This window comes from Crocuta crocuta, unplaced genomic scaffold (genome assembly GCF_008692635.1).
Source record: "Crocuta crocuta isolate KB4526 unplaced genomic scaffold, BGI_CrCroc_1.0 scaffold26, whole genome shotgun sequence".
NCBI classification, from domain to species: domain Eukaryota; kingdom Metazoa; phylum Chordata; class Mammalia; order Carnivora; family Hyaenidae; genus Crocuta; species Crocuta crocuta.
In genome coordinates, this window is record NW_027532249.1 from 5,804,898 (window position 1) to 5,819,304 (window position 14,407).

At 41.8% G+C, this 14,407-nt stretch overlaps 1 protein-coding gene across 1 annotated transcript in view; it reads left to right on the forward strand.

Annotated features, from left to right (window-relative positions):
* Nucleotides 1-11,356: 11,356 nt before the first annotated feature.
* Nucleotides 11,357-14,407, forward strand: part of LAMA1 (laminin subunit alpha 1) — a 177,431-nt gene continuing 174,380 nt past the window's right edge. Inside the window, exons 1-2 of the mRNA XM_077778268.1 lie at nucleotides 11,357-11,409; nucleotides 13,863-13,993. Of these exons, the coding sequence (XP_077634394.1) occupies nucleotides 11,357-11,409; nucleotides 13,863-13,993 (184 nt within the window). The remainder of the gene's footprint in view (nucleotides 11,410-13,862; nucleotides 13,994-14,407) is intronic.

Sequence of the window (14,407 nt, forward strand, 5' to 3'; positions counted from 1 at the left end):
CCCAGCGTAGAGCCTGACACAGGGCTCCACCTCATGACCACAAGATCATGACCTGAGCCAAAATCAAGAGTTGGACACTTAACCAACTGAGCCACCCCAGGCACCTTTGTGTAATTGTATTTCTAGAAGAAGAGAGATACTAGGAGAGAAGACATACTCAAAGAGATAATATCTCAGAACTTTGTTTTTTTATTAAAAACATTTTTTAAATGTTTACTTATTTTTGAGAGAGAGACAGAGCACAAGTGGGGGAGGGGCTGAGAGAGAGGAAGACACAGAATCCGAAGCAGGCTCCAGGCTCTGAGCTGTCAGCACAGAGTCCAAAGAGGGGCTTGAACTCACAAACTGCGAGATCATGACCTGAGCCGAAGTTAGGCGCTTAGCCAACTGAGCCACCCAGGTGCCCCTACATCTGAGAACTTTCTAAAACTGAGGGAAATATCAACCAAGAGTCAAGTAACTCACTGGACCACAAACACAAGAAGATACACAGATAGCAAATAAGCTTGCTCAACATCACTCATCAACAGGGAAATGCAAACTAAAACAACAAGGAGACATCACAACACACCTATTAGAATGGCTAAAATCGGAAAAACTGACAATGCCAAATGCTGACCAAGATGCAGAGCAACAAGAACTCTGACTCCCGGCTAGTGAGAAGGCAAAATGGCACCCTTATGGAAGGCAGTTGGACAGTTTCTTAACATGCTAGACATCCTCTTACCACATAGCTCAGTGGTCAGAGTCCCAGGCATTTACCTAAGTCATCTGAAGGTGAATGTTCACACCAACAACCTGAACCAAATACTCAATGAAGAAAAAGCACCCTTGGACAGTAGGAAACTTTGTGGGAGTTTTTGATTGTGCCCGGCCCGTTCCCAACCCAGCATAGAGCAACACACTTAGCAGGGAGCTTCCCAGTTCCTGTGTCCTTCCTCCCTCAGGAGAGAAGAAAAAGAGTTGACCTTGTTTTCACAGTTCAGGCTTCTCAGGGAGCTTCTTGAGGAACTGGTTTCTATGTTAACTAAGAAAGGAAAGGGGAACAGTGGCATAGTTCAGATATCAGTGTGGAGGCTGGTTAAAGCAGCGGTGAGCATTAGCGTGCATGGAAGTAATAGAAGCATTGCACACCCACAGGCAATTGGGGCGAGAGGAATACAGTGAAATATTGAAGGCCTTTGGGAGAAACAGCAGGGGTAAGACTTCCCCTTCCTTCCCCTCTCTAGCCCCTAGTAACTGCCATTCTACTATGAATTATACTACCGCCAGTCTCTATGAATCTGACTTCTCAAGGTACCTGATGTAAGTTGATTCATGTCATAACGGTAGTTCAGTGTCTGGCTTCCTTCACTTAGCATAATACCTTCAGTGTTCATCCATGCTGTGGCCTGTGTCAGAATTCCCTTCCTTTTTAAGTCTCATGAATGTTCCGCAATGTGTACAGACCATATCTTGTTTACCCAATTCATCCATCAGTGGACATTTGGGTTGACTCCACCTTGTGGAAACTGGCTGGCCTGGGGAGTCAGGGCAGCCTCATGGAGGACAGTGTCCTTAATGTCTCAAGTGGGGCCTAATTCTAGGCGCCACTATACTTTATAATTTAATATAGTCCTTTTACTATATTTCAGTTTCATTTTTGGTAAGCAGTTAGGCATTTGGTATTGACATATGATGAGAAATATTAGAATAATGAGAAATTTGTTCCTGGCGAGCATTTTCTTACACACATTTAAGTTTCAAATATAGATTACCCTTAAGTAATTTGCATTTGGAAAAGTATGAAAATATATGTGTTTAGGGATGTTCATCCCAGACTTGTAAGATACAAATTTCGGAAACAGTCTACATGTCCATTCACGGGAGTGTAGACAAACAATGGCTTTTGAAGAAATGCAAAGAGCAAACCCATCTCTAGAGGATCCTGAACATAAAGATACAGGTCCAGGTGAAAAAGATTATAGAAGAAATGTGGTTTTGAAAGTTTTGGTTCCCCTGTTAAGAACAGAGGAGCATTGGGGCACCTGGGTGGCTTAGTCGGTTAAGTGTCCGACTTTCGCTTAGGTCATGATCTCGCGGTTCGTGGGTTCGAGCTCTGCGTCGGGCTCTGTGCTGACTGCCAGCTCAGAGCCTGGAGCCTGTTTCAGAGTCTGTGACCCCCCCTCTCTCTCTGACCCTCCTCTGCTCACGCTGTCTCTCTCTCTCTCTCTCTCTCTCCTAGAAATAAATAAAACATTAAAAAAATTTTTTTAAAAAGGACAGAGGAGCATTTTTTCCTCTCCACCTCTCTGTCTATCTCTTTCCTTACAGGACAGGAAATGCTAAGCCCATAGGTCAAGGCATTGGTGACGTCACATTTGTTGGTCAGCAGAGACATTGGGCCTTAACAGGCCCTATGCTCATGGGGGATTGAGCTCTTAAAACTGTTTTAGGGAAGACTCGGCTATTTCTTTCCTCTCTCTCTCTCCCTTTTTTTTCTTGACCTTCTCTTCTGCTAATTCTCCTCCGTGAACTCTCTGCTTACTCCGTCAGCAAGCCAACCCAAACCTAAGTGTCCTCAAAGACTGGTCATTTCTTCTCTCTTCCTCTTCCCAACCTGAGAATGTGGCAGGCAGAATTCTAAGAATAATCCTCAATGATCTTTGCCCTTACTGGTGGACACTGTATGATGAAATACTTCCTGTGATAATAATATGTTATATTGTCCAAAAGAGCTTATGTGCGTTAGCCTAATATAATCATGCAAGTCCTTTAGAGTTTTCTCAAGCTGGACATAGAAGGAGAAGTCAGAGGGATTTGAAACATGAACATGGTGCACAGTCTCTGGCTTGAAGATGGAAAGGACCATGTGTGAGGACTAGAGAGTGTTTTCTGGCACTGAGAGCGACCCACGCCAATGTCCAGCATGGAAATGGGGACATCAGCCCTGAAGCCTCACAGACCTGAATTCATCTGATGACTCAGTGTTCCTGAGAGTGGATTTTTGCCCAGAGTTTCCAAACAGGAGCCCACCCTGACCAGCACCTCCATTACAGCCTTTGAGACCCTAAGCAGAGAATCTACTCGAGCCTATCCAGACTTCTGATCTACAGAACTGTGACTTAAATTAGTGCTGTTTTAAGCTGCAAAGTGTGTGATATGAGTTACACAGCAATAGAAAACTAATATAATGATCTTACGATCCAAAGAACATAAGCTGGTGGGATTCCACTGAGCCTGTTTTCTCATCTACCAAATAGGGACAATGATGCCACATGGGTTTGTTGTGTGGCTTAAATGAGATAGTGATTAAGGGGGGGAGGAGGACTTTGTATATTGCAAAGTTGATATTTTTGTTAATATTACTGAGCACGTACTTGAACTGGGCCCAGCTGGCCTGGTTTCAACACTTTTCCAAGGAAGGATAAGGGCAGTGTGAAGATTGTTCTTGAGGTGAGGGACAACCAATCCTGTATTTTTATTTCTATTTCCTGTTTCCAAAGGCAGATGGTTCTTCTAGGTATTTGGAATATACATCATGTCAGAGAGTTAGGAATCTTTGGGAAGCACATTGTTCTCAACTGTTTGTCTTCTCCTCTCAAAAAAAATGTAGGAAGGAGACCATCTCGCTCCTTGAAGTTTAACTGTGTGTCGGAGATAATCTTTCATGGCCATCTACTTCCGTGTGTCCTGTGGCATTACTGCCCAAATCTCCCCCTTCGGCCATCACCAGGCCTTCCTGTGTCTAAATCCAAGGCTCCCTGGGTGTCATGGTTATTGGTTACATTTTCTCCTTGCCCTTGCAGGTTCAGTCCTATTTAACTCATGACTCTGGTTATTTTTCTGTCACACTTTCAACATCATCTAATGCACATCCAGAGACATGTTTCAACAGGAAGAAGCATTGTTACAAATAGGTTCTCAGGATAAGCAAAGTCCAACTCCCTCATATTTGTCAAGCAGATTTTTTTCCTAAAAAGGAATTCACTAAATTCTTGACCATAACCTAATTTAGGAAACAATGGGCTAACAGTAATATCTTCTGAAATAAAAATGTGTGTATTTGCTTCCAGAAAGTGAAGAATCTCTTTAGGATTTTTCTATCAATTGAAAAAAAAAAAAGTAGTAGCAACAGTAGGAAACATATTTTGAGCCAGATCTGTCTCTGTCTCTCTCTCTCTCCCCCTCCTCTCTATCTGGAGATATATCTATATCTATATCTATATCTATATATCTGTATAGATATAGATATAGATATCTCTCTATCTGTATATATAGATATAGATATATAGATATATCTCATCTCTCTATAGATATAGATATATCTAGATATATCTCTCTATAGATATAGATATATCTAGATATATCTAGATATAGATATAGATATATCTATAGAGAGATACATGGTAGAGAGATAGATGATAAATAGATAATCTTGTATATGTGCCTTTATCTATATAGATGTTTCAAACTATTATTAGGCCCATATTTGAAGTGAAAACATTATTGTTATGGCTAAACTTATTATTTGGGAAGATTTTGCTCTTTTGTTTCATTTTGCTCCCTCATCTTATTTAAATCTGCACAATATTTAATAGAATATGCCTGATAACAGAGGAGGGGGCTTGTTAGAAGTCAGGTCAATTAATGTCACCTAACATTCTGACGCATGCAGACGTTCCTGAAGATTCTATTGGATTCATTTAAATATTCATTCAGTAGGTTTATTAACCTTTTCTTTTATTTGTTTTATTATTTTATGACATGTATTCTTTTGTTTCTTTAGTGTAGATACTACTTTGTTACCTTGCTTTTTCCTGCACAAAGATATAAGTACCTCAAAGATGGGACCAGGTAATATTTATCGCCTGTAATTCTCAGCACAGTGACTCACTCAATAGATTCTTATTCAATTCAGTATTTAAAAAATAAATCAAAATGACCAAAAAACCTAAGGGAACCACGCTGGCAAAAATCTGGCAATACATGGGACCCCTGGGTGGCTCAGTCAGCTAAGCACCTAACTTCAGCTCAGGTCATGATCTCACAGTTTGTAGGTTTGAGCCCCACATCGGGCTCTGTGCTGACAGCTTGGAACCTGGAGCCTGCTTCAGATTCTATGTCTCCCTTTCTCTCTGCCTGCTCCCTTGTGCTCTCAAATATAAATAAACATTAAAAACATTTAAAAATCTGGCGATACATATATTTCAAAGAACATGTCAGTTAGGATGTTTTTGGCTGCATGTAACAGAAAGTACAACTAAAATTTGTTTAATAATTTTCAAACATGGATCTCACATAGCAAGAAGTCTGGAAGTAGCTGACTCCAGGCTGTGTAATCCAGGAGCCCGGCAATATCATCAAGGACCCGGATTCTTTGCCCGTTTTTATTTGCCTTCCTCAGGACATCAGCCCTTGTGGCCACAGGTACCATATTCTCACACAGTGATGTCTAAAGGCGGATATAGAGGGCACCCCTTCCTTCTGTCCCTTTTTTAAGACTGATGAAACCCGGATGAAACTTCTAGCAGAGATTTCCTTGTTGTCTCCTTAGCCAAAATTCAGGATTTCCTTTTCTGACTGTGATCTAGTAAGAGGGACCATATTTAACCTTCCACATCAAACAACTAGAAAACTGGTCAAAATATGTGAAAGATGTTCCATTTTTGGACACGAAACAACAGGCAGTGTGGACCTGGGATCCATGAGGGGAGGGAAATAAAAGGACTGAGCCTTCCATGTGCCCAAGATTACTGCATAGAGATAGTTCCCAGGACTCAGCCCAGGAAGACGGCTGAAACTGAGTCTGCTGGCCTCGCTCACCTGCAGAGGCTGAGACTGGGGTGTAGACACCAGGCCTGCAGGTGAGCGAGGCCAGTTCTAGACAGGAGTGGGCCAGCATCACCCCAAAGTCACAACCATAAAAATCCGCTACAGGAAAAGAACAGTAACCACTGATGTCCCTCGAAAGCATAGATATGAAACTCCTCAGCAAACTAAATCCAAAAATACATAAAATATGGCACATTAGGTAACACATTGTAACTACATGGGGTTTTCTCCAAGGAATGCAGGTCAGTGTAATACAGTGGAAGACTTAAAAAAAGGGGGGGGGCAGAGAAGAAAAGAAAATCCGTATGATCACCCCAATAGTTACAGTAAAAGTATTTCAGAATAATCAACGTTTATACGTTAAAACTCTCGGCGTGCCTGGGTGTCTCAGTTGAGTGTCCGACTCGATTTCAGCTCGGTCATGATCTCAGGGTCGTGGGATTGAGTCCTGTGTTGGGCTTCATGCTGAGTGTGGAGCCTGCTTGAGATTCCCCCCCCTGCCAAACAAAACAAAACAAAACAAAAATCTCTCTACATACTAGGAGAAGAAAGAAATTCCTCAATGTCATAAATTATTTCTACAAAAATCCTACAGCTAATATCACTCTCAATGGTGAAAGACTCACTGCTTCCCTGTCTGATTATGAAGAAGGCAAAGATGTCTACTCTCATCACTTCTATTAAACATTGTGCTAGAGCTTCTAGCCTGGGCAACAAAGCAAAAAAAAGAAACCAAAGGCTTTAAGATGGAAACAAAGAAGCAAAACTGTCTTTTTTTTTTTTTTTTTTTTTACTTTTAAGACGACATGAGTGTTTACGTAGAAAATCCTGTGGAATCCACAAAAAGCTACTCCTATTAATAAGTGAGTTTAGGAAAGTCTCAAGATACAAGGTTAATAGACAAAAATCATTTGTGTTCCTAGCAATAAATAGTTTGAAATTGAAAAAAGAAATTGTAACAGCATTGAAAAACCATGACATAGTTCGTGATAAATTTAACAAAACAGTACATGCAAAACCTATATATTGAAACTGGAAAATATTGCTCCAAGAAATCACAGAAGACTTTTGTAAATAGAAAGAGTTAGGCTTTTTCATGGGTTGGAAGACTTAACTTTATGAATGTTAATTGTGCTACAACTTATCTATAGGTCCATGCCTTCCCAATCAAAATCCCATAGGCTTTGTATGCATGCAGTAATTGACCAACACATTCTAAAATGTATGTGGAGGGTCACCTGGGTGGCTTCGTCAGTTGGGTGTCTGACTTTGACTCAGGTCGTGATATCATGGTTTGTGGGTTCAAGCCCCATGTCAGGCTCTGTACTGACAGCTCAGAGCCTAGAGCCTGCTTTGGCTTCCATGTCTTCCTTTCTCTCTGCCCCTCCCCAGCTCACACTCTGTCTCTCTCTCCTTCAAAAATAAACATTAAAAAATAATAATAAAGGAAAATAAAATGCAAAGGACTTAGAACAGCCAAAACAAATTTGAAAATGGAGAATAAATTCACAAAATATATGCCATCTGGTTGTAATACTTAATATGAAGCTATGGTAATCAAGACTGTGGGATTTGCATAAGGATAGAGATATAGACCAATGGAACACGAGAAAATATCCATAAATCGGCTCATCCATATACGGCCAATTGACTTTCAAAAAGGTGCCAAGGTAATTCAGTGGAGAAAGAACATTCTGTTTAACAAGCAGTGCTAGAACAATGAAACATCCAGATTTTTTAAAAACATACTTCAACTCTTACCTCATACAATATAAGATGTAACCTTAAATGGATCGTAAATCCCAATACAGGAAATAAAACTATAAAGCTCAAAACAAAACATAGGAAAAACTCTGTGATAAGCAGGGGTTAAGCATGATATAATAGGCAGAACACAAAAGAACTCAGACTGTAAGAGAAAAAATTGACAATTTTAACTGTTGAAAGTTAAAACTTTTGTTCTTTAAAAGTCACTATTATGATAAAACGATTCTGTATTACACAGTAATAATGGATATGTGACAGTATGCATTTGCAGAAACACTAGAATTGTATAACACAAGGGTACACCTAAGTGTATAAAAATTTTAAATAATTCTTTAGTGGACGGGGGAATTCCAAGAAAGAATGTAGACTATGACAAGAGAATCAGATGTACTACACACGGGAAGCAACCTCACTGAGGGTGGTGAGAGACAAAGGTGCTGACCTAAGTAACTTTGGACATGAACGTAGTCTGTGAAACTAAAGGGGAAAGGAACTTCACTCAACCTCTAGTTGATGTCGTTATTTTCCCCCGGGGCGGGGCGGTAGTAGCAGTTAAACAGTTGCAATACTGGTAATACACATATATATTATGACACATGTATACTGGAGTCAAACAATTAAGTATAAAGATGACAAATGGTAGTAGGTGGGTTTCTAACTGTTAGAGTATGAATTTGGAGAGAGTCGAGGGGAGAAAGCTAGAATGATCCATGTGGTTTTGGATTAAAATTGGAGACGTTGGTAAGAACTCATGTTTCCTATGACATAAATACAAGTGGTAAGACATGGAAATATTTATAGATTTCTGTATATACACTAGTTAGTATCTTAGTTTCTAATACCACTCCCCAATAAAAAGGAAATAGGGCTCCTTGGAGAAACCACTAATTATAGGTCTGGGCCAGGAAATATATAAGATGAGCCCAGAGCACCTTGTACTGCCAGAAAGTAAGCAAAGGCTCAATGAACAAAACACCAAGTTCACCATGATGGAGGATATGTCAAAGGAACCAACGGAAAGAGGTCTCAATGGCCAAAGCTGGAAAAAAATTTTGAATAAAATAAGTAAATAACATGCTGGATTATAACCTAAAGAAGAACATATTGATCCTCTACAGATGGGGGAACTTAGTCCTACTCTGTTAAGTGTGGGCTGTGCACGGTGACTTGCACAGGGTACAGCACGGGAAGGGGAAAAGAATAACTTGACTTGGGGAAACCCTACAAACACTCCTTCAGTCAGCTGATTAACATCAACCTTAAAAAATTTATCAACCACGTACCTTTAAAATGTCAGCATGTAATGTGATAGGATGAAAATGGCACTTTACCTCTGTAATCTCCCCTAAAACCCATAACTGCAATCTAATCATGAGAAAAGCGTGCAGACAACAGTTGGTTAAGGGTCTGACTTCGGCTCAGGTCGTGATCTCACAGTTCATGGGTTCAAGCCCGAGTCCGGCTCTGTGTTGACAGCTCAGAGCCTGGAGCCTACTTCAGATTCTGTGTCTCCCTCTCTCTGCCCTTTGCCCACTCGTACTCTCTCACTCTCTCTCAAAAATAAACAGTAAAAAACATATTTTAAGGATAAAAATACTAAATGTAAGGGAAGAAGTTAGAGCAACCAGAAAATCTTGGATATCATGCTGCTTTGGAAAGTACTTTTGCCGCTTCTTTAAGCTTATACATACTTTGTATATTCTCATCATATGACTCAGCAAATCCCACTCCTAGATATTTACTTAAGAAAATGACAACAAAAAGATTTGTATTTGAATGTTCAGCAATCTTATGTGTAAGAATCAAAATCTGGAAGTCATCCAAATCGGTACATCTGTTGCATTCTACCCATGCAATGAAAAGCCACTTGGCTAAAAAACACAGACTGCCAAATCACACAACAATATGGATGGGTCTTAAGCGTGTTATGTAAAACAAAAGAAGAAAAACACAAAAACTACACGTGGTATAATTTAATTTACATGAAAACTTAGAAAATGTCGATCCATAGTGAAATAAAGCAGAGCAGTGGTTTCCAGAAGGTGGGGGAAGGAAATAACGAAACTTTTTGGGGGTGAGGAAACGTTTTATGTCACGAATGTGGACATGGTTACATGGCTGTTTACATTCGTCAGTCTTACCAGATTGCTCACTTAAAATTGCCAGATTTTATTTCACATATAAATATACTTCAGTAATGCTGATTAAGAAAAGAAAAACAGAGTCAAGAGCCTGTATCTAAGCAAATCTCTGGCAAGAAGAACGGAATTGCCCTGATCACACGGCATTTATCAAGCTTCACTCACAGGTGGGAAAGAGCCGCCTTCCCTTGAGCACAGAGCATCTTAACCTGGATAAAATGGGGGTTTGTTAGCAGGAAGAAAGGTGAGGTTACAAGCAACAGTTCCTTCTGCCCAGGGTCATAACATCCTTATTTCAATTAGCCATAAATCAACTTCATTTTGTAAGTAAAATCCAGCCTTTCATGAATAATAATCACCTATTGAACCATTCCTGCCCACCAAAACTGTGTCGACTGTTACTGAAAAATAGCTATTCCATTAAAGGATACATATCAAGCAAATCCTCCAAGCTCGCTGAGCTGGCAGTTTACAGAAGAATAGATGAAGCCCCCCATCAATGCTCTGTGACATCGTGACCGGCACATGTGGCATGTGACCTTCTTTCAACTCCTCTTTCCCGTCCCTTTGTATGAGGTATTTTGTTTTCAATCCTTGGCTGCTTAGCTTGTCCTTGTGGCTTTGAAGGGAGGACATTTTTGGCCTAATTCTCAGGGAGGAAAGACATATGCTGCTCCGCTCTTGAAATCTGTTTATTTTTCCCCACTACATATGTTTTGCTTCCTTCTCTAATGTCTGTGCTGAAATTGAAGAAGTCTGCCTTGCACGGGTGGTTCTCATTAAAATAGGCCCGGGCTGGTCCCTGTTTCTATGTAGATTTCAGGACCATAGCTTTTTATGGGTGAGTTATAGAGCCCTGCATGACTTACAGGCTGCTATTCATGATGCATGACCCAGAGTTGTGAGAGAATTCAGGCATAAATTGACAGGTTGGCCGTAAGCTCACTTGAAACATCTGATATTTAAGTAAGACAATCGACTAGAAAAAAAAAAAATCGGTGCATTCTTCTAGATTCTACAGGTCCTAAATACCTTAGGAATGTAGGTAATCAAAAAACAAACAAACCTGAGCTCATTATCTCAATAACCCTTCTCTTCATAAAAGCCCTGCCTGAGTTACAGATGTAAAGCTGTGCCCTGGGCGCTAAAGAAGTTTAACAAAAGACCAGTTTGAATAGCACTGGCTTTTAAAAACCTGTAACTAAACATAACGTCCATTATGTTCTAAAATTCAGCAACAATAAATTAAGGCTTTATTTGTATTAAAATGTCCATCTCTGTAGATTTAGTAGAAAATAAAAACTGTGGAGCCACTGGCACTTTCATTTTCATCTTGGAAGCTAAACTTTCTGAAGATTTGTAAGGATGAGCCTAAACAGGGCAGCTGTTAACAACAGCTCAAATATTTGGTTTCTCAAAGGGTCTCGGTCAGAGCCCTTGTCCAGAGCACATGGCCAGCTACAGAGAGCCGGGTCTTGGGGATAACTCAGGTCCTGTCATTCCTATTACTTAAGGCCTTTCCTGACCCCAGTGAAATTCCCATTCCACTCCTTGAATTGGTCATGCTTTGTCCCAGGACAGACTCGGAGAAAGTGTGGACTGGAAGAAAAAGAGCCTCCCCATCCTAACGCGGGATGGCGTTTCCTGGATCGGGGAGGTCTCTTCTGGCGTTTCCTGGATCGGGGAGGTCTCCATCTTCCAATTGCACAACTACCTTCTGGGGAGCAATCCTCGCTGTGCTTCAGACCCTACCCTGGCCTCACCGCCGCCTCTGTCTCTCTTGGTTTCCATTTCATTTACACGCTTGGCTGGGATCCCTATCTCCACATTCTCGTTCGTATGTGTCGGCCCACCATGTCTTAGAATACTACATAAGAATTTCTCTGTGCTGGTCATTAGCACTCTTTCTCCAAATATTTCTAGTTCTCCTCCGCTGATAGGCACACAATGGGATCCTACTGACGTTGGGTATGATCAGATGACTTGCCTTAGCCAATGGAATGTCAGTAGAAAGTTTAAGAGCCAGTATGCATTTTATTTCTGTGGCTGTCTCAGTGGGTATGGAAGTGTGTATTGAAATGAGCATCCATCACTGCGTCAGCTTGAACCCCTGATTCACAAGACTGAATAAAGCCCACTGCTAAGTGTGGTTGGTGTGCTAAGTGATCAAGAAAGATACCTTTGTTGATTTAAGCTTCCGAGGTTTGGAAGTTGTTTGTCACTGCATGTCCTGATGATATGTCCTCTCCTGTGTCTGCGCTTCATGTTTGTTTCAGTGTTGTACAACCTTTTCACATCCTGTATTTCACTGGAGTTTTTAGGGCTTGGTTTGCATCCTCCTTTTATTTTATGCTTTATTATCCACCATTATTCTCATCAACTTCAACATCTGCACTTATGACCTTCAGCATCTTACCTGTAGTGTCTGCCTTCCTTGCCTTGAGAGCTTTTTTCTTTATATTAGTCAGCATCCAGCAGGGACATACCCTGGAACTCACTATTGCAAGGCATCCACGCCAAGACGGAGATCACTGAATCCAGCCTTTCTCCCAAATTTCAGACTCCCCATCCCTCTGGATTGATCTTGGTCAAGCTACTTAAGTATTTTGTGCCTGTTTATTCACTGAAAAATAAAGCTAAGAACCATACCTATCTCACAGGGTTGTTGCAGAGATTAAGTGAGATAATGCACAAAGGCCCTCAGAGCAATACCTGGCCCGTTGCGAAAGCCCCATAGCTGTTAGCACTAACGATTACCATTATGATATGCTGTCGACAACTGCTCTCTATCTACCGCACTCAGTAGATTTGCCCTCCATTCCTGTTACTTTAAATATTTTGTTCTAACCCTGATCTTTGTTCTAATTCCTAATCCACTAAACCTAATAGCATCCTTTGACTATGGTCGACTCCTGTATTTTAACTCCATGACTCCCAGCCATGGCTTCTCCTTAAATTACCTACTTTCTTAACCTGACATTGACTATAGACACACGAATGAGCCCAGAGAAGGCCAGCAGGAAAAAGCACTGAGCTGGGCCAGCCCAAACCTCCAGCCCACAGAATCACCTTGAGGAAAAGAACGATTATCATTCTGCCCGTTGAGTTTGGGTGATTTATGGCATAGCAAAATGCCTTGCCTGGTTTTCTCTCTGAGCAGTTGCACCTCGTGAGCTCGCGCATGTCCAGGACTTTGCGCTCAGGCATGGAAGACTCAACTCTCTGTCTTGCATTTCCAGTTGTCTCTCTCACATCTCCATTTAACGATTTGGTAACGACTGAACTACAACCATCTACGGCACTCATTATTTCTTCTCCTGTTGGCTCACCTTTCCCATCTAACCTATTTTTTTTTTTCATTCTAGGAGAGAAAGTTTTAAATCCCCAGCTTCCTTTATTGTCGGTTTCCAATTAGTTACTAAGTCATATTTCTCCTTTGAAATCTTGTTTTATTCGTTCTTCTCTGTTCCTACTGCCAGTCATCTAGTCTATGCTCTCCCCACCTCGCCCCCCATTACTAACCTAGTCACCCACCTTCCACATCTTGATTCCACTCTTTCTGGTAACTGCCAGCAGATAGATTTTTCTAAGGTTTTGGTCTTGCTGTTTCTCTGCTCAGGAACCTATAAAATTTCACATCACCTGTGCTTCAAGGTCAGAGGCTTCACCTCGCTCTCTTCCTACATATTGTGGTCCCGCTGCAGGATCTAAACCTGTTTCCCGCTCCCCGCTCACTGCTCCATTTAAGAGGGGCCGCTGTCAGCCCCGTCTCCCACAGACAGATGCTAGGCAAAGCGGAAAATGCTGATGCTTTATTTGAAAAGTGAAATCCATGGCAACAGAAGAGCGGAGGATGTGGAGAGAAGGAAGGAGGGAGGCAGGCAACACAGAGTGAGGCGTTAAGTGCTGGTTCTGTTTCATGATGAGACAGAAGGGGCTCTCAAGGGGCTTGGTGGTTGTGTCCACACACTGGGGTCCTCTGGGAGAAAAGGCTGGGTCTTTAAGTAGTGCATGGGAGAGAGAAACAGGAGGAATTTCTGTCTGGCTCCTTTGTCTTCTATTCCTCATCTGTCAAAATCCCCTCCCCCCTTGGGGTGTAAGCTCCCCCCACTCCTGGGTTTCATCATCTGTCCCTTTCAGGAGCTGTTTCAGGTGCCAGCAGCGGAACAGTGCAGTGGTTTTGGCCAAAGCCAGAAGATGTAAGGAGGAGCAGAACTCCAGAGTTGTGGAAGAGGCCAGAGTGGAGGGTCCAAAGCCACGGTCAGGGCCTGGTTGGTCTAGCACGGAAGGGATCTGTAGAGACCCACCAGCTTGTGTCTCTTACAGTTTACCGGTGGCCCCGCCCATCCAAACATACCCACCCCTGACGCCATCTCCTTGCTTGGACTATCCTCCGCAATCGTTTATTTTCTGTTCTGCCCTTCTGAGTCACGCCACTTCTCCGGTGAATGTTAAAGCTTCGGTCTTTCCATAAAGCTCTTTTTGACCGTCTCTGGAAGACATCTGCTATTTTGGTGCCTGTCTATTTTCTTAGGACTCGGTTCTCTCCTTGGGCAGGGAGTGATTTCCTATCGTGTGAAACAGTCTTCCCCTTCCTCACTCTCAATTTCTACCATAGATTGGAAGAGAAGGCATCAAGAGAAGGCCCTTCACCACCCCCCCCCCCCCCCCCCCACCCCCCGACC